The 27,726-nt window shown below is 46.1% G+C and overlaps 1 protein-coding gene across 1 annotated transcript in view; it reads left to right on the forward strand.

Moving 5' to 3' along the window:
- CDHR3 (cadherin related family member 3) overlaps nucleotides 1-27,726 on the forward strand; it is a gene marked incomplete at both ends in the record, with an annotated part of 68,659 nt that overhangs the window by 18,455 nt on the left and 22,478 nt on the right. Inside the window, 6 exons of the mRNA XM_082661878.1 lie at nucleotides 2,041-2,206; nucleotides 5,627-5,724; nucleotides 15,182-15,276; nucleotides 16,052-16,156; nucleotides 20,849-20,997; nucleotides 22,915-23,104. Of these exons, the coding sequence (XP_082518004.1) occupies nucleotides 2,041-2,206; nucleotides 5,627-5,724; nucleotides 15,182-15,276; nucleotides 16,052-16,156; nucleotides 20,849-20,997; nucleotides 22,915-23,104 (803 nt within the window). The remainder of the gene's footprint in view (nucleotides 1-2,040; nucleotides 2,207-5,626; nucleotides 5,725-15,181; nucleotides 15,277-16,051; nucleotides 16,157-20,848; nucleotides 20,998-22,914; nucleotides 23,105-27,726) is intronic.

Here is a 27,726-nt window from a genome sequence, read left to right on the forward strand (position 1 = left end):
TTTTTTGATGGTACGCAGGCCTCTCACTGTTGTGGCTTCTCCCCTTGCGGAGCACAGGCTCCCAATGCGCAGGCTCAGCGGCCATGGCTCACGGGCCCAGCCGCTCTGTGGCATGTGGGATCTTCCTGGACCGGGGCACTAATCCATATCCCCTGCATCGGCAGGCGGCCTCTCAACCACTGTGCCACCAGGGAAGCCCTAGACCTTTTTTTGACTGTTCTATTTTCTTCCTCTAGGGTGTTAGAGCCAGGCCCCAAGGAGAAAGGCTGTCAATAGGTAACATTGGGGTGAAGGATCTGCAAGCATGGAGTTCAGGAGAGGACTCCAGGCTTAGGTAGCTGGAAGCTAGGGTGTAAATCAGGAAGCACAGAGGACCGTTGTGACGGGGGCAGCTCTGGTGGATACACATTCACTGAACAGTTTTTGACATCTAATGATAATAAAACTCAGCATTTGCTGGGTGCTCGCTCAGCACCAGACAGGGATCAAAGTATTCCATGGATTAGCTCATGGAGTCCTCCCAGCAACTGCAGAAAGCAGATGCCATTAGTATCCCCACTTTACAGATGGTAAAATTGAGGCACGGAAAGGTTAAGTAATGGGAAGGCTGAGCTTTGAAGCCAGTCAGTCTGGCTCCAGAGTCTACACTCTTGACTCCTATGTTATGCTGCCTCTCACCTCCCATGTGCCAAGCAGAGAGACAGGTCATCTCCACTTGTGTGGAGCCCAGGCTGACCCTGTTCATTGGTGGTGACAAGATTACTGTGTTTTCCCCTCTCAACCCTCCTCCATACGTGCCCCCTCCACTGCATGTGCTCATTCACATCTGTGGCCATCCTCTCCTCTCATAATCAATCCAGATCGTACAAAGTCACACACAGTGCCCACCACCTCCTCCATGAAGTCCTCCTTGACTAAACACATCTCACAACGAACTTTTTTCCCCATGATTTTCCATAGTACCGTGGTCTAGCTCTTTGTTATAATACCTTGTATTATACTTCAGTTGTTTAACTAGGGCGAGAATTATTTACCTAATGATAGTCGTGTGGAAACAAAATCAGGGAAAGGTCAGGTAACTTTCCCAAGGTCACAAAGAAGTCCAGTGGTGGAAACTGGATAGGAGCTAAGTGCTTTTCTCAGTAGAGGATACTGAATGCCTCCCTGCCTGGCCCCAGTTGTATTAATAACCAAAAGGTTCTTCTATGAGCATAAATTAAGATATTTATGAAATTTAGTCCTTGATATCTCAAAGGGCTCTGGGCCTTCTGGGAGCTCCACAGGCTAAGCTGGTGGCAGGGATGTGCATATAGATGTGCGAGGTCACAGACTGGCCTCCAGTTAACCTCAGCAGGGCCCTTCTACCATGGACCACAGGGGTTCCTGCTGGCAACAGTCTAGATTCTGGTGATATGTCTCTGGCCCTGGTGCTTGGTGCCCCTTCCACATCTCCACTCCAAAACACTTGTCTTGCACAGGACACATTTCTGACAGTGGAAGAATGTGTGGAAATGTACCAAAAACCCAAAGAGCCTGTTGGTGTAAGTAAATATCATTTCTTATTTCTGCAGATGTATCCTTCTCTTGTTTATTCTTAGATGTGGCCTTGGGAAACTTAGAGGGGAATGATGAGTCAAGACGTAACTTAACAGCAATCCCAGGGAAGTGCAGCATCTTAAAGACAAGAAAATCAAACTGTATTCAGGGTAGCTAAGGGACTTGCCTAGGAGCCTACCCCAAGTAGTGACAGGTTTTAAATTTTTCGGGCTTTCCATCTCCAGTAGATGGAACTAGGATGTCTCCTGAATATTTGTCTTTCCTAGGAAGAGCAGTAGCCCACAGAGGAGTCCATTTAGTGAAGTGTCACGGGGTTTATGTCGGAAAGACACAGGCAAAACAACCAGTTCCCCTGACAGTGAGTGAAAGATGGTTTCCAGGGTGCTGGTTGCCTCCTTCCTAGTAATATCCCTTTGCAAAATGTGTGCATACAAAACAGATCTTCTTTCACATGGTTACTAAGAATTGTGCATTTGCTTTTAGGTTGTCACCACCGGGAAGGAACAACTAGATTTTGAAACAGGACCACACATATTTGATTTGCAGATTTGTGTGAAGGATGACATGGGTGTCACTGACCTGCAGGTCCTGACGGTCCAGGTAACAGATGTGAATGAGCCGCCTGAGTTTCAAGGCAACTTGGCAACAGGTAAGACACACTGGGGTGTGCGATGCAGCCCAGACGGTGGCATCAGGCAGGACGCTGGGTGACAGAGTGAAATAGAAAAGTAAATAAACAAGCAGCTGTTTCCCTGGAAAAGGCAACTGCTTAATGAGTGGGGAATAAGTGAAACGTCCGCCAGCCCAGGACTCCCAATAGTAACACCCAATAATTTACAAAGCCCTTTCCATCCATGGCTTCTCTTGGGCCTCTCCTGGGGAGGAACCTGGGGCTCAAGGACCTTAAGTGGATCATGCTGGAGGAAACTGGGCTGAGCCCGTTTACAGGCTTAGCACTGGATACCGGCCATTGACTGACTGGTTCATTCTCCGCATGGATGCTGACCCCTCGAGGGGACTGTGTATTTGGGGTCTGCTACAGGGTAGGGACAATACAGGGGACCGGAGCATAGGGTAACATCCTGCGTGATCTCTCCCTGGCTCATGGCTTTGAAGGCCATCCATACGCTGACAACTCCCAAGTCCACTGTTATTTTTGTTTGTTTCCTATTTTTTGGACTCAATCATCTTTATTAACCTATCAATGTCACATTTTATATCAGTACATACTACCTTGTTATTTTTTCAAAGAAATCTACTTTAGTACATCATATTAATAGTAAAAAGTCAAATAAGATGGCTAAACATCAACCTAGCGTATTAATGTCCTCTGGACAAGGCAAGCTAGAAACGCATTCACTTTACACACATGTAAGGGTAGTGTTCCAAATTAACTAAGAAGCTGCTACACCAGCTTCACCCTTGAACTCCTGACTCAGATAAAAACTGTCCTACCCAACATCTCCATTTGGATGTCTAATGGACATCCATGATATTGTGATTTATAATAAGAAACATATCTTTTGTCTTTGTCCCCTCCTGGCACAGATCCTAAAATCGTTGGAATGTCCTAAGTGATGAGTGATAAAGGTGTTTTTTCTTACATTAATGAGGTGACTTTTGGACCCCACCTAAGGATGGGTGTTGCCCACTAGAGAAACCAACCATACGATTAGAAGGTTGGACAGTGGAGAGGGGGGAGGGGCTGGAGATTGAGTTAAATTGGGTTCAGTCACTAATGTCCAATGATTTAATCAGTCGTGCCTACGCAATGAAGCTTCCATAAAAGCCCAAAAGAACAGGGCTCAGAGAGCTTCCGGGTTAGTGAACACGTGGAACCTGGGGAGAGTGGGTGCCTGGGGAGGGCATGGGAACTCTCTGCCCCTTTCCCATACTGTGCCCTACGCATCTCTTCCATCTGGCTGATCCTGACTTATACCCTTTTATAATAACCCAATAATCTAGTAAGTAAAATGTTTCCCTGTGTTCACTAGACAGCAAACCCCTATAGCAAATTATTGGAACCCGAGGAGGGGGTTGTGGGAACCTCCCATCTAGAGTCGGTTGGTCAGAAGCACAGGTGACCACCTGGACGTGTGATTGGCATCTGAAGGGGCAGGGGCTGTCTTGTATGATGGAGCCCTGCAGCTGTGGAATCTGACGCTATCTCTGGGTAGACAGTGTCAGAATCGAGTTGAGTTGTGGGACACGCAGCTGGTGTTGGAGAATTGCTTGGTCGTGTGGGAACCCCCCTAGACACACACTGGAACTGGTGTTAGAATCTGACATCTCAGACTTAATGTGCCCCCAAACCACTCTTGACTCCCGTCTCCCTCCCCACCATCCCAGCCCAAATCTGCCTCTCTCATCTTTCCCATTTTAGTTACTGGCAACTCCATCTTTCCAGTTTCATGGGCCAAAACCTCGCAGTTACCCTTGATTCCCCTCTGTCTTTCACACCCAACATCAAACCCATTAGGAAATCCTGCCACCTTCTAAGTTTATGCAGAATCCAACCTCTGCCCAGCAACCCCAGCATGGCTCGCCGGGATCACGGCAGTGGCCACCTAATCGGTCTCCTGCTCTGCCCTTGCCCCCTCTAGTTGATTCTTCTTACGACAGCCAGAGGGATATTCTTAAACATCGGTTAAATCAAGGCACTCCTCTGCTTAAAACCCTGCAAGAACTTCCCATCTCCCTCACAAGGAGAACCAGAGTCTCCCTAAGGTCCTATCAGATCCGATGAGCCCCTTCCAAACCCCATCTCCTCTCCAACACATCTCCCCTTCACTCCTCTGCTGCCGCAGTCCCGGCCTTCTCACCCGTCTGTGAATATCCCAGGCACGCCCTACCCCGGTATCTTTGCATCCACCGTTTCCTCTGCCCCTTCCCCTGCATCTCTGTCTCCTCCTTTAAGAATCTTGACTCCAATGTCAGTGAACCTTCCAGAAGCACTCTATTTAACATGGTAACCCAACTCACCACATGCCTTATCCCTGATTCGTCTCCGTAACATTGCTCAGTAACATTCATGTATTTCATTCATTTATTTTATTTTCTATATCTCCCCACTAAAATGCAGGCTTCATGACAGCAGGGTTTTGTGTTTTGTGAATGGCTGTACTCCCAACATGTAGATCCGCATTTGGTACATAGTGAGAACTCAGTCAATATTTTTTTGAATGAAAGCCTGAGCAGTGATCAAAGCAAATGTACGCTGGAGCTTGGATGTAAGATGGCCTGGGTTTGAATTGTGATTCTATTACTTAGAAGCTGAGACAACCTCACAAATTCTCTGAGCCTGTGTCCTTGTTTGTAAAGTGGAGATAACTACAATACCTACTTTACAGGGCTGTTGTGAAGACGAAAGGAGGAAACATAAGTCCTCAGCATAGTGTCTCCAAAAGAGTGAGTTAATGTTAACGTTCTCAGTCATCTCTCAGAAAGCTTCTCAGAAAGAGATGCCAGGACAGAGCATGGCGGTCCCTCGGGCAAGGCTGGTGGTGCCAGTGACCCTGTCTGCTCCCTCTTCACCCTGCCGGCTGAGAACTCTGAAGTAGACGGAATCTATGTGTGGTCCCTTTCCTGAACCTTGGTAGCCCTCCCTCTCCTTTTTTCCATATTCTCTCTGTTCCACTATAAGGCCTCTCATTTCAGGGACTCATTTCTGCTGAGATGCTAAGTGCACTTGAGGGGTGACCTAGGCTCGGTTTAGGAGGAATTTGCACGTGAAAGTGGATCTGGAACTCACACTGGAGGTTCCCACTGGGTTACTTTCCACCTCTCTGTCCTTATCACTCCCCTCCCCCGCAAACAATAGTACCCTAGTTACCTCTCAACCCGGGAGATACATAAAGACTTGACACCAGCTTGGTCAATCCTAGCTCTTTCTTAATTCCCATAAATGGATCCACCCATGCAAGCTGGTCAGTGGTCTTACTCATGGCCTTAATCACTGCTTTCTTCTTTCCCCCAGTGCTTGGCTCGATATGGCTGTCCTGGTTTGGGAATTCCTCGTTTGTTTTATTTAATAAAATGTTTCTTTTTTCCCCTTTGCATGCCGGTATAGGTCTAGACCTCTACATAGTGGAAGGAGCAAAGCCTGGATTCATTTACCAGGTGGAGGCCTTCGATCCAGAAGACACAAGGCAAAACACACCCCTCGGTGTAAGTCTCCTTGCTAAACTGCAGAGGGGCTTTTCTGTGTGGTCTTTGACACAGGAGCCTGGAGTCTCAGCGGGGTGGGCTGGGTGGGGGCAGTGGGAGGAATCTGCTGTCCACTGCCAGGCACAGAGCCCTGGGGAGGCTGGAATGGGTGAGGGGCTTCTGGGGACAGACACCCCACATTGGATCCATGGCTCTGTGTGATCCTGGACAAGTTCTTAATCTCTCTGAGCTTCAATTTCTCCATCTATAAAATGGAAGAATAATAGTATAGCACCTACCATAGTAGGGGGATGGTTAGTATTAGATAACACACATAAAGCCACTTAGTCCAGTGCTGGTGTATCAAAATTGTTCAATATTTTTTAAATTCTAAGGTGATAAAAAACCAGCTATATTATTCTAAAAATAAGCATAAAATGTATACCTCAAAGGCAGGCATTAATACTTCCTTTTCAAGAGATGAAGACAAGCTGCTTGGAGCCTAGTTTTAAAAGAAAATTAGAAGACAGTCCCAGGAGTTCCGAAGAAAAGGAGGATTTCCACAGAGAAAAGCAGGAGACTGAGTCCTGCAGCATTGCCTCGTGGTTCAGTCTGAGACTGCTGATCCCCACCTTTTTAATCAGTTTCCTTAAGGGGGCTGCCAGTGGAGCTCTTGTAACCACTAACACTCAGGCCAAGAAGCCTCTTAGCTTATCTCTGGGCAAGGATGCCTCAGCTCCCAGCTCTGCCCACCGATGGGTGGGTGCACAGCTCCCAGCTTGTGTACCCAACGCAGCGGGGCAGCCCAGGCTGGAGAGGAAAAAACCAAAGCTAATGCCACCTGTCTAATCTTGGAGCAGACAAAACTCCAGCAAACCCACCGTACAGAGAAGAGAATTCTTGAACTATGACACCTGGGGAATCGGCAACGCCAGGAGGCTGTCTCTGCCTTTGCTGCATGATTTGCAGCTTCAACTGGACTACTTTCTCTAACAGGAGGGAGCTTTGGGAATGAACTCCAGAACCAATAGAATATGGTTCTACAGGGTTCGCAACAAAGCTGTTTTAAGATTATTGAACATATCTTAAGTTAGGGAATAATTTGTTATCATTGGAAGGCAATCCTTCTGTCAAAAAAACAACCAATCAACCCGTTCGTTCATCCAAGATTCTATCTGCATGAATAAGTGATTAACATGCAAACACTTAGTGGGTCCCTACTACCTGCTAAGAGCAATACTAGGTGCTTTAAATGCGTACTTATTAATAACACACTTGTTCTATAACTTACAAATGTGTTTGTCTGAAAGTAACAGAAAACTTAACCACAGTGGTGGATATGAGATTTGTTTTCCTTCCATAACAAGAAGACCAGAGGCAGGCACGCAAGCAGTCCAGGGCTGGCACAGCTGCTACTCTCAGCAACCTTGGCTCTTCCTATCTTTCTGCTATTTCATCCAGTGTATGTTGGCTTTGTTCTCTCTTTGTTAACCTCATGATTACAAGATGGCTGCTGTACCTCCAGGCTTTACCTCTAAGTTCCAGGCAGGAAGAAGCAGAGAAAAAGAAAGCAGGATGGGGTACAGGATAAAGGAGGCAGGCCAACCCAGTTTGTCCCCCCCCCCCAGTTTGGTGGGGAAACCAAGACCCTCCTGGAAACCCTACCCAGGGGTCTTCTGCTTACTTCTCAATGGCCAGAACTGTGTCTTATGGCCACTGTTGCTTGGTGGTGACCAGGGGAAAAGGGATTCTGGATGGACATTAAGTCAGCAACCCAAAGCACAGTACCACACTTATACATTTAATTCATTTCAACATTTGCCAAGAATCCACTATGTGCCAGGCTTTCTATTAGATGCTTTGGATACAAAGGCGAATAAGACACATCTTTGTACCTCAAGAAGTTTACAGTCTGGATGGGAGACATTCATGCATACACCAAATAATGATAATTCAATAAGATCATTACTATAAAGTTTGTACAAGATGCAGTGGGGGCAGAGTGGAAGGAATCTCGGCTGTGAAGAAAAATATTTATTTTTAAATCTCCATTTCAATATATATTTCGAAAATTAGGCAGAAGGAACAAGGTCATGGCCCTTTCAAAAATACCTCCTAAGTCAGGTTGTTACCCTTTCAGATGAAGGGAAGCAGCCCAGGTGGGGAGCAAATACAGTAGGTGTTGCTCCCTTAAAAGAAAATGTAATGCCATCCAAAGATATCGGAGAGCAGCTGCAGGCCTTTGGAACCTGGAGCCGGGTGGCTGCAACTGTGGCTTCTGCAGTGAGTTTAGGATTGTTTGGGGAGGGGGCACTGCAGCAGAAATCGTTAATGAAGTATTTAACACCTGTGCTGGAACTGACAGCTGCACAGAAAGTCAACAGCCAGTCCTCAGGAGCAGTGAACATAACCTAGAAGGAACCTTTCTCAGACTAGCAAAAGGTAATAACAGTTCAGGAAGTAACATGCCACGGCCTTTGTACATAGACATTTTATTCTGCCCGCTTGGTGGTACTAAATGATATATTTTGCTCCCTACAAGGAGAAAGGAGATGGGTTAATTTGCTATTGACCAAACCTGTGCTTCTCAACCTTAGCTGTAAATTGAAACCACCGGAGGAACTTGCAAAAGCACAGAGATCTGGGTCCCACACCCTAAGAGTCTGATGTGATTGACCTGGGGTGTGGCCCAGACATCAGGTTTTTAAAGCACCCCACCCAGTGATCTCTTGTGCTGCCAGGGCTGAGAACCGCTGCTTTTTTTTTTTTTAATCGAAGTATAGTTGATGTACAATATTACAGGTTACAGGTGTCCAATATAGTGAATCACCATTTTTAAAGGTTATACTCTATTTAGAGTTATTATAAAATATCAGCTACATTCCCCGTGTTGTACAATATCTCCTTGTAGCTTATTTAATACCTAATAGTTTGTACCTCTTAACTCCCTCCCCCTAAATCGCCCCCTCTTCCCTCTGCCCACTGGTAACCACTAGTTTCTTCTCTATATCTGTGAGTCTGCTTCTTTTTTGTTATATTCACTAGTTTGTTGTATTTTTTAGATTCCACACTAAGTGATGTCATCCATTACGTGTCTTTCTCTGACTTATTTTACGGCTTTAAGACACTGTTTCCCACACTCCCCAGGTCTCTCCCTTGGAGTTTTGGATTCTGTGGGTCTGAGATGGGGCCAGGAATCTACAGATTTGCCAGATACCTTGGGTGACTGTTCTGGTCAGAAAGGCTGGGAACACTGGTTTATGAGTGCTTCTCACTGGGTGTTCAAGCCCCTGCATGAGAACATACCTAGGATGCTTCAAAAACGCAGATTCCTAGACTCTGCATCGGAATGCTGAATTGGACCACAAACTTCCCAGGTGATTCTGACGCATTCTGCCATTGGAGAACCACTGACCTGAGTAAACAAGCACAGACTTTAATAAAATACCAAAGCATGTGCAGGAACCCACCTGGGCTTGGTTTGTGCCTGTCATCTTACCTGGTGGGTTCCAGGAGTCACCTTGCTCATGGCAGCGACTAGAGGAGGAAGGATAAATTAAATATTAGCTCTAGGACACCTCCGGAACCTGCAACTCTTTTACAACAAATCCTCCACCCTCATCCAGCTTAATAAAGTGAAACTGTGTTTGTCACAGATGGTGCAAAATTGGGGCTAATACAGAAACCACTGGTATTTGCTCCCTCCCTTTTAAAGAAAGTTCTAAAGCATGTGGTTGTACATTGTTTGGACCCGCACTGACCAATAGAGCTAGACTGTGAGCCAGAAATTAGTGCTGTGCCTTTAAATGTTCTAGTAGCCCCATCAAGAAGGTAAAACGAAACAGGTGAAATTCATTTTAATACAGTTGAACTCCATATATCCAAACTATTATCATTTCAACATATAATCAACATAAAAATGACTCGTGAGATACTATACATCCTTTTTTTCATAGTATCTCTTCGGACTCGTGTATTTTACACTTAAAGCTCATCTCCTTTTGGACCAGCCACAGTGCAGATGCTCTGCGGTCACAGGTGCCCGTCGCTGGTGGCCTCTGTGCTGGACGGTGTGGCTGGGGCCCAGCATTCGCTCCCCTGCCGGTGCACCTTCTGTGCTGTGATGGGTGCAGATGGAGAAGGCTCAGAGGCAAAGCATCAGGACACAGAGACGCGCAGGACGGTCCCTGTGTGAATAATTAGATTTACTGGCATTTCTGCCTGCCCTTTCTCCACCTCCTGAAGGAGGCTCTCTGGGGCCCACTCCCTCCCACCCAACTCCCACACTCCCCGCCCCTCATGCTTGGAAATGGCCACCGTGACTGCAGCAGAGCTTCCTTGGAGACTCGAAGGACGTTAATCAGTTTCGCAGCTGGAGGCAAAGTGATCTAGTGCAGCAATTCTTCCATTAAGGGGCTTTCTCTTGGCCTTTCCATTAGGGAAAGACTTTTGCATAAAGTGAAATGTGCTTTGTCTCCACCAGGGCAGACAAAGGATGAAATTAAAAGAGCAATAACCTTGCTACCAGCTGGGCTACCAGGAGGGCAGCAGGGGAAGCAATTCTCTCTCCACCTCCATCTTGCTCATGGCTCTGAGAAGTGGCATCACCTTGCAGTCTTCCTGAGAGTAGAGTGATCAGCAGATGACTGTCAGTCCCACTGGATGGAAGTTTTCAGGTCCCCTGAGCAGCCCCCTATTTCCTGGCGAGGGAAGGATCTGAGGCCCTCTCCTGGGCCAGGTAATGCCAGTGAAAATCAAGGGATTCTGCTCATCGCCTTCCACCCACCCACCCACACCCCTACTATTCACTGCCCCCAGGCATCTGCCTAACTCAGGAGTCTCCGCTGGAAGTCTTTACAAAACGCTTTATACTCCAGGTCCTCGTGAGAATGCTTGAGAAGGGAACAAGCAGTGCTATTTGAAAATTCCCACTCCAAATACACCACCACTGATGATGGTTCATACGTCGGGGAGAGATACTTCCTCAAATAGAAGGGCATCATTGTTCTTAAGATTAGTGACGCCTGAATCAAAGAACAGGACCCAGGCTGATCACGGAAGAAGACTGACAGAATACAGGAAGATCTGCAGCTTCCTCAGTAAAGGATTGCATCCTTTACATATCTATAGCATGTTGCATTTATACATGTGGCTCTTCTTAAAAACAAATATTTGTCTATAACCCACCTAGCTCACCCTCATGATAATAATACACACAAGTAGAGCACAGTTGAGTTAAGGGCTTGCAGTAGGTTTTTTTATGGTAGCTGTTTTTTTCCTCCTAGGCGCCCTTCCCTCCCACTCCCGTCCCCCACCTCCCACCTCTGAGCTGCTTTGGGGTGGAATAGGGGGAAAAGAGAGGAATTGAGGCTTTTATAAAACATTCAGCTTACACTGAAAAATAATAGGACCGTGGCGTCATCTTTATAACTTGCCCTGGCCCAGTAGAGAGATGCTGCCTGTCTGGGCCCTCTGGGTGGGCTTGGGGGCATGTTCTCAGTGGCTGGTAGGGTCATTGGCACTCCCCGGACTTGGGAGGAATAAAGGTCCTGCTTCCCCCTGGAAACTTGGCCCCTGGAAATTGACTGCTCTCTTCCTACGAGCTGGGAGGCTGAATTCTTGTCGCTTGATTCCACTGCAGGCCCGAAAGCAACCGAGGGCTGCAAATCAGCACAGGTTGGATCATTATTCGCCCGTGACTCCAGCTGTAGCGGCGGGGGCGGGGGCGGGGGGGGGCGGGTGCCGGCCCGGAGGTGGCGTGCCCTCCCCAGGGAGCCTGACATTTCAGGAAACTGGGCCAGCTCCCTCGCAGCCTTTTTTCTCTCCGCACCGGTGGCACAATAAAGGATGAATGGGGCAGGAAGCCTGCTCATCGTTCTCCACCCCGAAGCTCTGTGTCCGTGAGCAAAACATTGCCGCCAAGGGGCTGCAAGGAGAGAAACCTGGGGTGACGGTAAAGGAATATTCCCTGCGGGGACGCTCGAGAGCTTGTCTGACAAGCATTTGTTCACAGAATTGATCTGATTACTCAGGACTTTTCTTAGCCAGTATTGGAGCAGAGAGGGGCTGCCGTTGCTTTTCATCCTATTTAATTTCTGTTTTCCAAGAACGAATATCAAGGGAGCAGCTTTGATTAAACAAGCCTTTAAAAAGGGAAGAGAATGCCAGGTTTTACAGAAAGCTTTGCTGAGTCGCTGGCAAATGGCCACATGACATAATATTTTTAGTCTATGGATATTATCTCCTTTCTAAGTACCAAACTGCTATTCCCATTAACAGAAGCTCGTAGGTTCAGGGATAAAGGAAATTAGCCTGGCTCTAAAAGAAAAAAAAAATCGGGATTCCAGGAAATCAGCCTCTTAATAAAAATTTAAAAGAAATTCCCCGTGTTCTAATCCTACAGCTCTCTCCCCTTTCTGTCTGCTGCTGTTGCTTTTTTCTTGCTTGCTGAGCCTGGAGGACGATTTCATACCCAAGTCCAGCATTACCAAATTGAAACAGACTTTTTATAAAGGTTGGCAACGTTTTTGTTGTTGTTGCCTTTTTAAGATCCTTTAAGGTGGGAATGGGGGTCTCAGATGGGAAACACGCGAGAAGAAAGCCCCAATATTGAACATTTAACAAATATTTATTGAGCACCTAGTATGTGTTAGGCATAGGGATAGAGCAGTGAATAAAATGAAGCCCCTTCCCTCATGGATCTCACATTCTAACTGGACAGTAGTAGTTAACATACATGGACAGCTTCCCTCTGCTAGGCACTGTTCTAGAACTTTACGTGATCTCCCCATGGGGCATGCCTTATTATTATTCCTCTTTGTTGCACAAGCTCTCATAAAAGGGTAGAACCAGGATTTAGATTCAGCAGTCTGGCTCCAGCCTGGATCCAGAGCCACTTCACGACTCAACTGCCCCAATGTGTGACTCATGTTCCGGATGGGTCTAAGAGGCTGCCTTCTCTGTTGCCCTAATATCCTATATTTATCCCTTGTGGAGCACCTGTCCCACATCTTCTCTGTATCTTCCTTCGATTGACCATCATCTTTGGCAGAGCAGGGCTGTCTGTCATCTCCATATCCCAAGACCTTGCACTGTTTGGGAAACAACCAGCTCCTATCTCCTATCTCCTAGAGCATTTTAAAACACATGTGGAAAGGCATCCCGATTCAGGTGCATATAGTAAATGCCTTGCCGGGGTCTCTGAACTCTGCCATTCCAGCACATCCAGCTTGAGCCTCTGACATGTGGATACGTGAGGATTCTCTGCAGGAAAGGCTCTGCTCACAGAGCCAGGACAGCTCCACGCGCTGCCAGCTGCAGGCCCGGGCAGTGAGCTGGAGAGTTGGTGGGGGGCTTGGGATTTAAACATCACACCTCTGAGTGCTGTCAAGGTGCTTATACAATTTGGAGGGCGGGGTAGCTGGGAGAAGGGCACTTCTTGGCATTGGCCAAATATTTCCTCTTAAAAATGGGTTGGAAGCACCTAAGTAACCAGCAAGAAAGACTTAGTAAAATAAGCCCTTACAGTAGAAGGCCATATCATCATTAACCAACCAGTCTATAAAATGAGACAAGAATATGGGCCAATGCTCAAGCTATAAATAAAAAGAACAAAATATTATAATTGTGGTTAGAACATCATCTCAATTTTTTGGAGGGCATATGTTTGCATAGAAAAGAACAGAAGACTTCATGAAAACGATGAGATTTTACAGGTGATTAATATTTTCTTTTTTAGACTTTTTGGTCCCAGTTTTTTGGTTAAAAATATGTTCATTACAATTAGAAAAATGTTATTAAATAACAAACGGACAGTAAACACTTTAAAAAATCGTTTAAAAATCTTTCATTGGCCCCAAAGGAGAGCTTTCATCTATTTTCTGTGCGTTCTCTCTCCTCTACGGGGAGCTCAGCTGCGATCACAACACAGCAAATCACTGGGTTGGAAAGCTCGGCTGACGTTTCCTTTGATTCTAGACTTCAGGGGCTGTGGCTCTGGTTGCATAACCTCCACTTATGATCTGATCCAGAGATCATCCCTCACCCTAGTGGGAAATAATGAAACCTTCTGCCCTTAAAGCCCTTTGGAACAGATGGCTATAAATACGTAAGCCTCACGTGTTGCCGCGCAGCCCTTCACGTTTTCCAGTGTGCCTTCCGATTTAATCCTTACCATAATGCGGACGAGCTGTTGGTGGACTCAGCCCTAAGTTACAGGCAAGGAAGGGACTTGTCCCAGGTTCTGAGGTGAGAACCAGAGCTTGGACTCAGCTCTTCTGATCCAGGGTCTTCCCCTGCTTCTTGACTCCACGATGGGAGCAAGGAAGCTATTCTGACAAGCGCCCGTGGACGGACAGGGGTGGGCCTCCTATGGGCTGGCCCTCAGTGGGATGTGCAAAGAAGCCTGTGTCCTTATCTGAGCAACTGGTGCTGGGCAAGGGGTCCTCAAGACAGCTGGGCTGAGCACTGGGAACCAAGGAGGACAGACCCTCAACTCCCCAGGATGTGCAAAGGCTTGACCAGAGGCCATAGCCCTGAGATGGGATGTTAAAAAACGCGTCTACATCCCAAACCAGCTTCCAACTTGGACTCTAGTACCTGCTAAGGTTCATTCTCTCTAACACTTGTCTCTTTCCTTTTCCCTGCCATCATTGTAATGAATGATGCTTTGTGAACATTTTCACACCGCACCGTATCCTGGGTTCTTTTAAGGAAAGAGACCAGATCGTATTTGCTTTAGTACTGTCCTATTTCCTAATGCATGGGAGCTGTGTTGAAAGAGTGTTGGTTAAAGCCAAGACACCAAATCAAAGCCAGAAGTTGTCCTGGGAAGCAGAAGTGAGAATACAGTGATGGGGATAAGTATGCTGGACTCAGAAGCAGGGAGCTGTTTATGTGTATTTTCTGTAATTGAAGCAGGATCTAGTGACCAGCTTCTCAGGGTGTAGCCGATCAGGGTCAGAGGCTCAGACCAACTGATCCAGAGCCTTCTTGAATCAAGAACCATTAAGCCTGAGAACTGCCCATTTGGGCCTCATCCTGATACATCAAAAATGTTGCGCGAGGGTTTCCCTGGTAGCGCAGTGGTTGAGAATCTGCCTGCCAATGCAGGGGACACGGGTTCGAGCCCTGGTCTGGGAAGATCCCACATGCCGCGGAGCAACTAGGCCCGTGAGCCACAACTACTGAGCCTGTGTGTCTGGAGCTTGTGCTCCACAACAAGAGAGGCTGCGACAGTGAGAGGCCCGCGCACCGCGATGAAGAGTGGCCCCCGCTCGCCGCAACTAGAGAAAGCCCACACACAGAAACGAAGACCCGACACAGCCAAAAATAAATAAATAAATAAATAGCGTGCCCTTTAAAAAAAAAAAAGAAAAAGTTGCACGGGCCAAGAATATAAAATGGGAAGTGAACAAACTCATCTCTTGGGGAAAGCTACGTAGGTGTGCTCAGTAATATTTTTTTCCTTGTTTTTTAGTATTTTCTGATTTCCCCTTCAAAGAGTTTCAGAATGTCTGCTAATGGGACCCTCTTCTCCACAACAGAATTTGACTTTGAAGCAGGACACAGCAGGTAGCCTTTGCCAATGACTTTGCTTGAAGTACCTTTTATCTGAGTGTCTAAGGAACAGGCCTAGTGCAGACTGAGGGCAGCTGCGGAGGCCCGAGTGGTCTGTTGCCTTGCTGCTAGGTTCAGAGGGTAGTGAGCTCCAAAGAGGGATCAGGAGTAAGGCCATTATCTGAAGGCCTCCTTCCCACCCAAAATCTACATCTCTGGATCACAAGATCGAAGGTGTGGGAGGGGGCCCCTGAAGCATCCGGAGGACTGCCTCAGATGCCCTTCTGGCTCTGGAGAGGCAGCTGTCAGAGCTGTTCGCCGACATCAGAGCAGAATGGTGGAGGTGAGCAGGCCTCTGGGGAAAGAGATGAGGAGTAGCCAGGGCTTGAGGGTGAAAACACACAGGCCTTGGGGTCCACACAGGTTTGGCTCTGGGATCTGCAGCAGGTGTGAGAAGCAGGGCTAGTTATCTAATCCATGGCAGCCTCAGTTTCCTTACGTGGGTGGATGAGGCACTTTGCCAAGATAACGGGAGCGAGGATGGAGAAAGGGTGTGCAACGTGGCGGGCGGGAGATGGCAGCCGTCAGTAATAACTATAGGATGAGAAATGGAGGGGTGGGGTTTTAGAGATGAGGAAAGAAGGGTAGACCTAGCAGATCTGACTCTGCAGGGGGATATGGAGGGGGGTGGCCAGAAAGGGGACGGACACTTTCCTCCCTCCCTCCCCCTACCCCATTTGCAGTCATGTCAGCAAAGCTTGACTCCCTGACTTGGGCTGTTTTCTGACAGGTACCATCTCATCGTGGAAGTGAGAGATAGCCAAGGGCTCAGAGCCTCCATGGAGCTGCAGGTGAACATTGTGAATATCAATGATGAGATCCCTCGCTTTACCAGGTAGGCCTGAGGGCTTGGGAGGGGGTCTCCGTGGGCCGGGGGGTACCATGTCTCTTAAGTGGCTGAGCTGCCTCAGACACACTTCATGCAAGGCAGAGGGCTGCCCTTTGCTCTGGCCTGGAGGAGAGGTAAGAGGCTCATTTACCTGGACCTCCAGACTTAACATCTTCCACCTCTGTTCCCCCCGTCTCCACACCCCACAGACGTGTGCACCATGGGATTCTGGGTATGGTGGGGAAGGGGTGGAGGCCAGACACCACGCCCCTGGTGCAAGGCATGCCACTGGGCACATGCAGAAGGCAGAAGGCGGGTACTCGTAGGATAGGAGGCTCACCACTAATAACGGCAGAATCCTAGAGCACGTCATCAGTCCAGGCTCCATAAAGCCCACTGTCAGGAGGTCATCCTCTCCGACTGAGGAAAGGGCTGTCTCGATGGTGCCTAAGGGGCCTGCCCACTGCTGGGTGCTCTAAGTTTCCTCCTGTTGTGGTGGATTCAGAAAGGAGATCTGCCTTGTCTGGCAGCTCCTCCATCCAACAGATGTGAGGAAGGTAAGTGAATCTGGTAGAGGCAGCCTGTGGGAATGTGCCCAGCACCAGCCCAGGCACAAAGGCGAGACCAGAGCCTGTCACAGACAAGGATTTAGGAGGGGGAGATGGGATTCTGAGCTGGCATGTGACCCTGCAAACAGCCTGGTTACTGGTTACAAGACTCCACCCCCCACCGTACCCCACAGTTGCTGAGCCAGGCTCAGGAACCAGCCACAAGAAAACTGGCAAACTCCCCTGCCTGGGTTCACTGTATTCATGGAATACATTCAGCTCGGGAGACTCCACCAACGAAAAGCCACTGGGCCCCAGACCTATGTAGAATGCTTGCAAAAGTATTCCGAGATTGAGGTATTAAAGCAACTCCACTCACAGGCTAACCAAGTGCCTTTTGGCAAAACGCACCACAATTGTGAAACTTCTGGACGTTATCACAGTCTACAGCCCAGTTGCTGAGTGTCAACATGGAGGGAGCAGCAGCAGAGGCACTCCCACAAAATGCTTGTTGCCAGGTTAAGCTCAGCAGGACGGTGCAGTGCATTTCTGCTGACGGGCTCTTCCAGGAACACAGTACAGGCAGTTTATAAATAATTGTGACATCCCAGCCTGGATTCGGACTCAAGTATTGGCCAACACAGCAATGCGGATTCATCAGTGATCCCCCAGAGGAAGGCGATGGCGGTGGGGCTAGAGCTGACACGTTCTGCGATGCCCTCTCCACACCCCCAGTCTGTGAGGTGGGAAAGCAGACTAATGGGCCTGCAAAGGGGAAAATAATCAGTTCGCCCAAGGGGCAGAACGTGTAGGCCATCTGGTTTGGACTACATCTTCCAAAATAAAGCAGTTGGCCTCAGCAGAAAGGGAACATGACCCTGGCTGTTTATTGGGGTCCCCCAGAGATTGCTCTGGAACTCTGGTTCTCATTTTTGGTTTGAGAGATGAACCTCCATCCCAGACAAGGAAGCATGACCTCTGTGACTGTCTAACCATTTTTTAAAAAAACAGTCGACTTAATTTCAAACAGTGTTCCCTGGATGTTGGTAAGGATGGGTCTGGGAGAGCCTGTGATCTAGAAGGATGTGAGGCAGGATTTGGGGCAGGATGGCTGCCCTACTTTGCCAGGGCTGCTCAATTAGAGCCAAGCTAGTCCCTCAGCCATCCTCACTTTCAACAAGTTTGCTCAGTTTCAAACTAGGTACTAACTTTGAGGGTTTCCTGGTTCCCTTGAACCATCATCCTTCTTTTCTCCCAAATCAGTGCTAGGACTAACCATAAGTTATTTAATTCAGGATGAACAAAATTAAATCCTCAAATGGACTCAAGTAGACTGAGTTTGAGTGTGAAGTTAGAAATGCAAAATGTGGAAACAACTCTTCTATCTCTACTATTTGTTAAGGTCCTGCAATGAAATACAACCAAAGCAAGTACTATTTCTGCTGTTGAAAATGCCTCACCATTTTTCTCCTGGGTGGTGACAAATGCTGAACGTTTCATGTTCTCGTGATGTGCACTCCAGGATGCTGCCATTATGAAAGTCGGGCAGTTTATTATAAGAGTACCCGACTTACATTCACCCTCTACCTCGCAAACAGTGCTCACTATTCTTGCAAAGAACTTTGTTTTAGAGTCAGGCAGGTGGGTCTTTCTCCCCTTCTGCCCATTTCTTTTGCATTCATTCACAGTCCTTTTCAACCTGGCGCGAGGCAGTGTAGACACACTTTATGGACTTACAGAAGCCATCCCAGGTCATCCTGGATTCACACCCTTTCCCCTGAGTGTGGCCCTGGGTCCAGGCTCTGGTGAGCCAGTGTCAAGGGGAGAAGAGTGTGGGAATTAGTGATATCAGAGCTTTCCCCTGTCGGGGGGGCTGCAGGGGTCCTGGCTTCACCGCATTTGAACAGATTTCTACTGTGGTTTGAGGATAACACTTCTAAGTTAAGTGATATTTTATACATACTTGGGTCTTGGATCCCCAAACCAAATAAACCACAGATTTTATCTTCTGCCAGGCTCAATATCAAGTCAGCCAAGGACAGGATGTTGTACCCGGGGAGTTGTGTCTTCACCAACAGCCTGATCAGTCCTCTTCACGAGGACCTGATTTCCCGGAGCGCCCAGTGTGGACTGGAGGAGCCCGCAGATGAGGGTCCTAAACAGCTGCACTCCTGACGTTTGCAGCGGGATACTTCCTGCGGTGGGGCTGTCCTGGGCATCGTAGCTGTTTAGCAGCATCCCTGGCCTCGACTCACTACACGCCGATAGCAGCCTGCTCCTCTAGTTGTGACAAACAACCTAATCATCTGCAGCTGAGAACCACTGTCTTAGAGGGAAGAAGGAGGGTGGGAGGGAGGGAATTTCTCTCCCAAGGTGTCCTCTGTCTGTCCTATGAGAGGCTGGGAGCCTCTGGCTGTCACCTCTGGTGACTCCTCATAATAGTCCTTCTCAAACTTTAAAGTGCTACCCCGCCCCCGACCCCGCACATCTGGTGAAACTCTGGCTCCTGATTCAGTGGTCTGGAGTGGCCGGAGGACCCAGCATGCTCAGGAAGGCAGTTAGGAAGGCGGGGACAACCCCTGGGGTAGCAAAGGCGAGGCTGTGAAGGTCGCACAGTGTCTTAGTGATCTCTGTTGGAAATTAACGGAAGCCCCTCAATGCAGCCAAAGGAAAAAATCCAATACGTGAGAAAAAGGGTCTCTCACACAGTGGAATAAGGGCTTAGTCCAGCCTGGGGAGCCAGGGCTGTCCCCCTCTCTCCTCTGGCTCTGCTTTTGGTTCCTGCCACCCCGCCTCCTCGGCTGCCTCCCACTTTGTCCATCCCTGGACCCACTGGTGGGCGGCACGGATTCCCTGACAACGGTGTGTGCCAGGTAAGTAAATGGACAAACGGCAGCTTCTGTGGGACCCCTGGTAGTGAGAGGTCCAGAGCACTGAAGTGGCTTCTTGGCCTGAACAAGATTACTGTCCCCCATCAATGGAGCGAGCCTACAGGAGGTCGCCCCAGGGGTGGGGGCCGGCCCAGGATCCCGAGAGCAGCCTGGCTGGGCAGGCCCTGGTTCCAGCTGTTCTCAGCCTGCCTCTGACTCCCCTGGAGGTCCCCGCCCCTTTCTCCTCCCTCTGGCCCTACAGAGGATGGGACAGAACCGCAGAGACCTTCTGAGCTCATGAAATGAACGCAATCCTTTAGATCTGAGGTAGAGTATTCATTCCCCTCTTAAAGACAATCCCACAAGGGAAAACCCAAATTTAGGAAACTGGTAAATTAAAGATGACTATTTGTCCCACTGAAGTGATTTTCCCTCCACAAAAGGACTTCCTGCAGTGTTATTTTAAACAATAAGCTTCCTTTGGTACATTCAAAATTATTCAATTTACGCAGGTTGTGCAGTTAAAACCTCAAACGTATCTGTCTGGTTTCGGGCCTTTTCCAAGGCAGCAGAGGTCTGAGGAAGGTGCGTAAGTTAGCAGTTTGGGCTTACTTTGTAAGAAGTCATCCTTGGAGGGCAGCACGCTGACCTTAGCTTCTGCCAGTGGGGCTCATTTCTCCCTTCAGAGAGCTGACCTCACGGTTAACGCAACTTGGAAAGGCATACACGTTCTGTGTGTAAATTCTGCCTCCTCAGAACAAAAAAAAAAGGGGGGGCAGAAATAAAAAGTGAGCAGAGGCCCTGGGATAGAGAAGGTTCACAATGTAATCAGCTTCTGGGGGCAGCCATGGTGTGGGCATCAGGAAGTTATAGTTTTGGATATTGTGTCCAGAGGGATTTTTAAAAGAATTCAGGAAAATTCTGCACACGAACTGGGAGAAGAGAAGACAGCTGGACAGGCCGACTATCCTTATTTTAAAAGATGTTAATGCCAAGGCTGACCTGAAAGGGCATCAGGCCTGCGTGGAGTCAGGGACCGTGGCTGGTATAAATCGTTGCCATCACAGCATGGCAACTTCTTTGCATCCACAGGGATGTGATCTGTGGCAACACAAAAGCCAGTCACCCCTCCTTTCAGCTGCTGAGCTCTCCCTCCCCAACACATTGATGCAACTCCAACAGCTCCGCGCTATATTTAGCACGAACTAAAATACCCACCTCCCAGACTCCACCCTCCTGTGCCCCTGAAATGAGCTGTGTCTGCTGTATTTCTGTTCCAGCCCAACGCACGTGTACATGATTCCCGAGGAGCTGGGTCCAGGAGCAATTGTGGCCAATATCACAGCTGAGGACCCTGATGATAAAGGTTTTACCAGCTTCCTCTTCTACAGCATCACTACTGTCAACAGCTATTTCATGATCAATCAGTGTAAGTCACACACACACACACACACACATCCTTATGTGCATCCTTTAATTCAGCCATTTGGATTGTTTTACAAATATTTTCTCTGTCTTCTGGTCTGGGGCATGCCTTTCCGTCTAGACTATCGTAAGTTATCGGGGTAACAGGTGTATTTTTTCTTTTGGCTGCACCTTATGGCTTTGGAGATCTTAGTTCCCTGACCAGGGATTGAACCCAGGCCCCGGCAGTGAAAGCATGGACTCCTAACCACTGGACCACCAGGGAATTTCCTGTAATAGGTGCATTAAAAGCAGCTGGCATAAGGTTTGGGGACATTGAACAGGGCCCTGTGTCGACAGCTGTATCATCAGCTGTATCACCACTCCACCTTTGAGGCAGGTGGCCATCTAAGGATGGATGAGTTCACTATCCTGAGGGTACCTTGAAGTCTCCTGAACAGAGGATTCAGACCAGCACTGTCCAGAAGAAATACAGTGGAAGCCACACATGTAATTTTAAAGTGGCCACAAAAAGTAGAAACAGGTGAAATTAATCTTAACAAGGCATTTTATTTAGCCCAATATATCCAAAATATTATCACTTTAACTTGTAATCAAGATTTTAAAGTTACTCATGAGATATTAATTCTTTGAAATCCGTTGTGTGTTATACTTACTGCATCTCAATTTGGCCTAGCCACATTTCAAGAGCTAAAGAGCCACGTGTGGCTAGTGGTTACCATATTGGATTGCGTCAATCTATTGATACATCCATCTGCTGGATTCCTGGGAGATTTTCCCATCTAAGTATCTTGGTGCAGAGAAGGAGAGTTTCTCCCTCTTAATGACCATCTTTTAGTCCATACCAGGCAGGATGCTGAGTGATCCACATGCATTCTATCTTAAGTACCCAGCAGAACAACCCAATGAACTACCATAATCCACATTTTACAGATGAGGAAACTGAGGCTTGGAGAGAAACTCGGACAGGTTAAGTGACTCATCCAAGGTCTCACAGCTTGTAGGTTGTGAAGCAGCGATACAAATCAAAGCTGCCCGACTCCAAAGGCTGCGCTCTTCCCTACTCCTAGACTATACACCTCATAAATCCCTGTCACATCACCCAAAAGGACTTAACTTTACATAATGATTTTGTGGAGGCCAGCACTGGACAATCCCAAAAAGACAATGTGTTACTCGTCCCATAGGCTTTAGGGCAAAGTTTACCTGTGCCCAGGAGAGGCGGGCAAAGGCGGTGCTGTCTGTCATTGAGGACCTCACTCCAGTGATCATGGCAGGATGGACAACTGTGGTTTAGAATTCTGTTCATTCGAGTATTGCAAATTGAGCTTTTAACAAATACAGTGGGTTTTTTTGTAGTATATTCATTAAGACTCTTTGGTTGCAAGTAACAGAAACTAAGGCCAGCCAAACCAAGCAAGAGAAAAAAAAAGTAGGGGACACCTATCACCAGGATACTGCATATCTCATGAGAAAGAGTAAACAGTCAGGGCACAGGAAGGATGGGAAGCAGTGCTGCTCCAGTGACCTCAGCAGCTAGAGTTCTGGCATCTTATCTGTAGCTCCACTAGGAACCTGACTTGTGTCTCCCAGTTACAAATTCTCCAGAAAGAGAACTCAGGGGTTGGAGTCAGCTGTCTATCAGTCCAATGAATGACAGGCAAGGACAGCTGCCAGGGGGCCTAACCCTGAGGCATGAGGTGCAAAATTCTAGAAGGATCAGGCCAGACACCCCAGTCAATGTCCAAGACAGGAACTTACATGAGGTTTTTTTTTTTAATGTACTTGTATAAAGAATATTCTCTTTGTAAGCCAGTCCTCACATCAGAATGTTCTTTTCAAATGTACTCCAAGTCTCCACCTACCTTTGACTCTTCATTTCTCTCCAAAGAGCCATATTCTGACCTTTGCTTTCTAACAGTGACTGGGACCATCCAAGTGGCGCGCAGGATAGACCGAGATGCAGGTGAATTAAGACAAAATCCCGCCATATCTCTGGAGGTTCTGGTGAAGGATAGACCCTCTGGGGGTCAGGAGAATCGCAAGCAGATAACCTTCATTGTGGAAGACATTAATGACAACCCCTCGACATGTACCAAGTTCACCTTCAGGTATTTGCCTTCTGAGACACATGTGGGCATGTCACCTCTTTGGGGGTGCTTGGTTTTTCTGGTATAGTCTGGCAGGGACTGAAGGATTGTGGGCACCTGCGACACAGCTCAATAATATAAGTAGATTTGAACTGTCCCTTTAGGTGAGAGATTTTCCTTCCTCATCCTTTTTCTTCCCTCTCTTCCATTTTCTTTCCTCTTTGTAATCTCCCTTCTCCACTTTCTTACTCTGTTAAAAAATATTTTTATTTTGCTCTCTTCCAAGAAGAAGATATAACAATTATAAATATATATGCACCCAACACAGGAGCACCTCAATACATAAGGCAACTGCTAACAGCTATAAAAGAGGAAATCAACAGTAATACAATAATAGTGGGGGACTTTAACACCTCACTTACACCAATGAACAGATCATCCAAAATGAAAATAAATAAGGAACAGAAGCTTTAAATTACAAAATAGACCAGATAGATTTAATTGATACTTATAGGACATTCCATCCCAAAACAGAAGATTACACATTCTTCTCAAGTACGCACTGAACATTCTCCAGGATAGATCACATCTTGGGTCACAAAGCAAGCCACAGTAAATTTAAGAAAACTGAAATCATATCAAGTATCTTTTCTGACCACAAAGCTATGAGATTAGAAATGAATTACAGGGAAAAACATGTAAAAAACACAAACACACGGAGGCTAAACAATATGTTACTAAATAACCAAGAGATCACTGAAGAAATCAAAGAGGAAATCAAAAAATACCTAGAGACAAATGACAATGAAAACACGACGATCCAAAACCTATGGGATGCAGCAAAAGCAGTTCTAAGGGGGAAGTTTATAGTTTTACAAGCCTTCCTCAAGAAACAAGAAAAATCTCAAGTAAACAATCTAACCTTACACCTAAAGGAACTAGAGAAAGAAGAACAAACAAAACCCAAAGTTAGCAGAAGGAAAGAAATCATAAAGAGCAGAGCAGAAATAAATGAAATAAAAACAAAGATCAATAAAACTAAAAGCTGGTTCTTTGAGAAGATAAACAAAATTAATAAACTATTAGCCAGACTCATCAAGAAAAAGAGGGAGAGGACTCAAATCAATAAAATTAGATATGAAAAAGGAGAAGTTACAACAGACACCACAGAAATATAAAGCATCCTGAGAGACTACTACAAGCAACTCTATGCCAAAAAATTGGACAACCTGGAGGAAATGGACAAATTCCTAGAAAGGTATAACCTTCCAAGACTGAACAAGGAAGAAATAGAAAATATGAACAAACCAATCACAAGTAATGAAATTGAAACTGTGATTAAAAATCTTCCAGCAAACAAAAGTCCAGGACCAGATGGCTTCACAGGTGAATTCTATCAAACATTTAGAGAAGCACTAACACCCATCCTTCTCAAAATCTTCCAAAAAATTGCAGAGGAAGGAACACTCCCAAACTCATTCTATGAGGCCACCATCACCGTGATACCAAAAACAGACAAAGATACTACAAAAAAAGAAAGTTACAGACCAGTATCACTGATGAATATAGATGCAAAAATCCTCAACAAAATACTAGCAAACAGAATCCAACAGCACATTAAAAGGATCATACACCATGATCAAGTGGGATTTATCCCAGGGATGCAAGGATTCTTCAATATACGTAAATCAATCAATGTGATAAACCATATTAACAAATTGAAGAATAAAAACCATATGATCATCTCAATAGATGCAGAAGAAGCTTCTGACAAAATTCAACACCCATTTATGATAAAAGCTCTCCAGAAAGTGGGCATAGAGGGAACCTACCTCAACATAATAAAGGCCATATATGACAAACCCACAGCCAACATCATTCTCAATGGTGAAAAACTGAAAGCATTTGCTCTAAGATCAGGAAAAAGACAAGGATGTCCACTCTCACCACTGTTATTCAGCCTAGTTTTAGAAGTCCTAGCCATGGCAATCAGAGAAGAAAAAGAAATAAAAGGAATATAAATTGGAAAAGAAGAAGTAAAACAGTCACTGTTTGCAGATGACATGATACTATACATAGAGAATCCTAAACATGCCACCAGAAAACTGCTAGAGCTAATCAATGAATTCGGTAAAGTTGCAGAATACAAAATTAATGCACAGAAATCTCTTGCATTCCTATACACTAATAATGAAAAATCTGAAAGAGAAATTAAGGAAACACTCCAATTTACCACTGCAACAAAAAGAATAAAATACCTAGGAATAAACCTACCTAGGGAGACAAAAGACCTGTATGCAGAAAACTATAAGACACTGATGAAAGAAATTAAAGATGATACCAACAGATGGAGAGATATACCATGTTCTTGGATTGGAAGAATCAATATTGTGAAAATGACTATACTACCCAAAGCAATCTACAGATTCAATTCAATCCCTATCAAATTACCAATGGCATTTTTTATGGAACTAGAACAAAAAATCTTAAAATTTGTATGCAGTCTTGAGAGAAAAAAATGGAGCTGGAGGAATCAGACTCCCTGACTTCAGACTATACTACAAAGCTACAGTAATCAAGACAATATGGTACTAGCACAAAAACAGAAACACAGATCAATGGAACAAGATAGAAAGCCCAGAGATAAACCCATGCACCTATGGTCAACTAATCTATGACAAAGGAGGCAAGGGTATACAATGGAGAAAAGATAGTCTCTTCAATAAGTGGTGCTGGGAAAACTGGACAGCTACATGTAAAAGAATGAAATTAGAACACTCCCTAACACCACACACAAAAATATAAACTCAAAATGGATTAGAGATCTAAATGTAAGACCGGACACTATAAAACTCTTAGAGGAAAACATAGGAAGAACACTCTTTGACATAAATCACAGCAAGATCTTTTTGGATCCACCTCCTAGAGTAATGGAAATAAAAACAAAAATAAAAAATGGGACCTAATGAAACTTAAAAGCTTTTGCACAGCATGGAAACTATAAACAAGACATAAAGACAACCCTCAGAATGGGAGAAAATATTTGCAAATGAATCAACGGACAAAGGATTAATCTCCAAAACATATAAATAGCTCATGCAGCTCAATATTAAAGAAACAAACAACCCAATCCAAAAATGGGAAGAAGACCTAAATAGACATTTCTCCAAAGAAGACATACAGATGGCCAAGAAGCACATGAAAAGCTGCTCAACATCACTAATCATTAGAGAAATGCAAATCAAAACTACAATGAGGTATCACCTCGCACCAGTTAGAATGGGCATCATCAGAAAATCTACAAACAACAAATGCTGGAGAGGGTGTGGAGAAAAGGGAACCCTCTTGCACTGTTGGTGGGAATGTAAATTGATACAGCCACTATGGAGAACAGTATGGAGGTGCCTTAGAAAACTAAAAATAGAATTACCATATGATCCAGCAATCCCACTACTGGGTATATACCCAGAGAAAACCATAATTCAAAGAGACACATGCACCCCAAAGTTCATTGCAGCACTATTTACAATAACCAGGTTATGGTAGCAACCTAAATGCCCATCGACAGACGAATGGATAAAGAAGATGTGGTACATATATACAATGGAATATTCCTCAGCCATAAAAAGGAATGAAATTGGGTCATTTGTTGAGACGTGGATGGATTTCGAGTCTGTTATACAGAGTGAAGTAGTCAGAAAGAGAAAAACAAATATCATATATTAATGCATATATGTGGAACCTAGAAAAATGGTACAGATGAACCAGTTTGCAGGGCAGAAATTGAGTCACACATGTAGAGAACAATGGAATGGACACCAAGGGGGGAAAGTGGCTGGGTGGTGGTGGTGGTGGTGTGATGAGTTGGGCGATTGGGATTGACATGTATACACTGATGTGTATAAAATTGATGACTAATAAGAACCTGCTGTATAAAAAAATAAATTTAATTTAATTTAAAAATTAAAAACAATAAATCAATGAAGTCCCTTGTGATTCTGGGTTAATATGACTTTTGGTAAACAGTACTGTCTTTCCACTAACTATTTTGTCTCAATGCCACAAGATGAATAATTCCCCAAGTTAGCTTCATCTCTGTGGTTTCTTAATAACTAGTCTCCAGTATCTTGGGAGTGTGAAGGTGGTTCCTCCTGGGGGTGGGGAGGGCATCTCTACAGTGACCCTTGCTGAGAGAATGTCCTGTGTCTGGAGCAAAGCTGAACACCAGAGCTGGTCTCACTTTAAGATCTCCCTAGGGAAAGAGTCTCCCTCTGAGATGATCTTTGGTTTTGCAAGTTCATTTTTTAAGCTCTAGGTAACTCTGGACATAGACCCGATACATAGTGTGGCCATGCAAAGGACAAAGGACCCTAGACAAAGATTATCTAGGATAAGCAGTACAAATACAAACTCCTGGGGCTTCCCTGGTGGCGCAGTCATTGAGAGTCTGCCTGCCGATGCAGGGGACACGGGTTCATGCCCCGGTCCGGGAAGATCCCACATGCCGCGGAGCGGCTGGGCCCGTGAGCCATGGCCGCTGAGCCTGCGCGTCCGGAGCCTGTGCTCCGCGACGGGAGAGGCCACGAGAGTGAGAGGCCCGCGTACCGCAAAAAAAAAAAAAAAAGAGAGATACAAACTCCTTT

The sequence above is a fragment of the Grampus griseus genome, assembly GCF_964374135.1.
Source record: "Grampus griseus genome assembly, chromosome: 9".
Classification (NCBI taxonomy): Eukaryota; Metazoa; Chordata; class Mammalia; order Artiodactyla; family Delphinidae; genus Grampus; species Grampus griseus.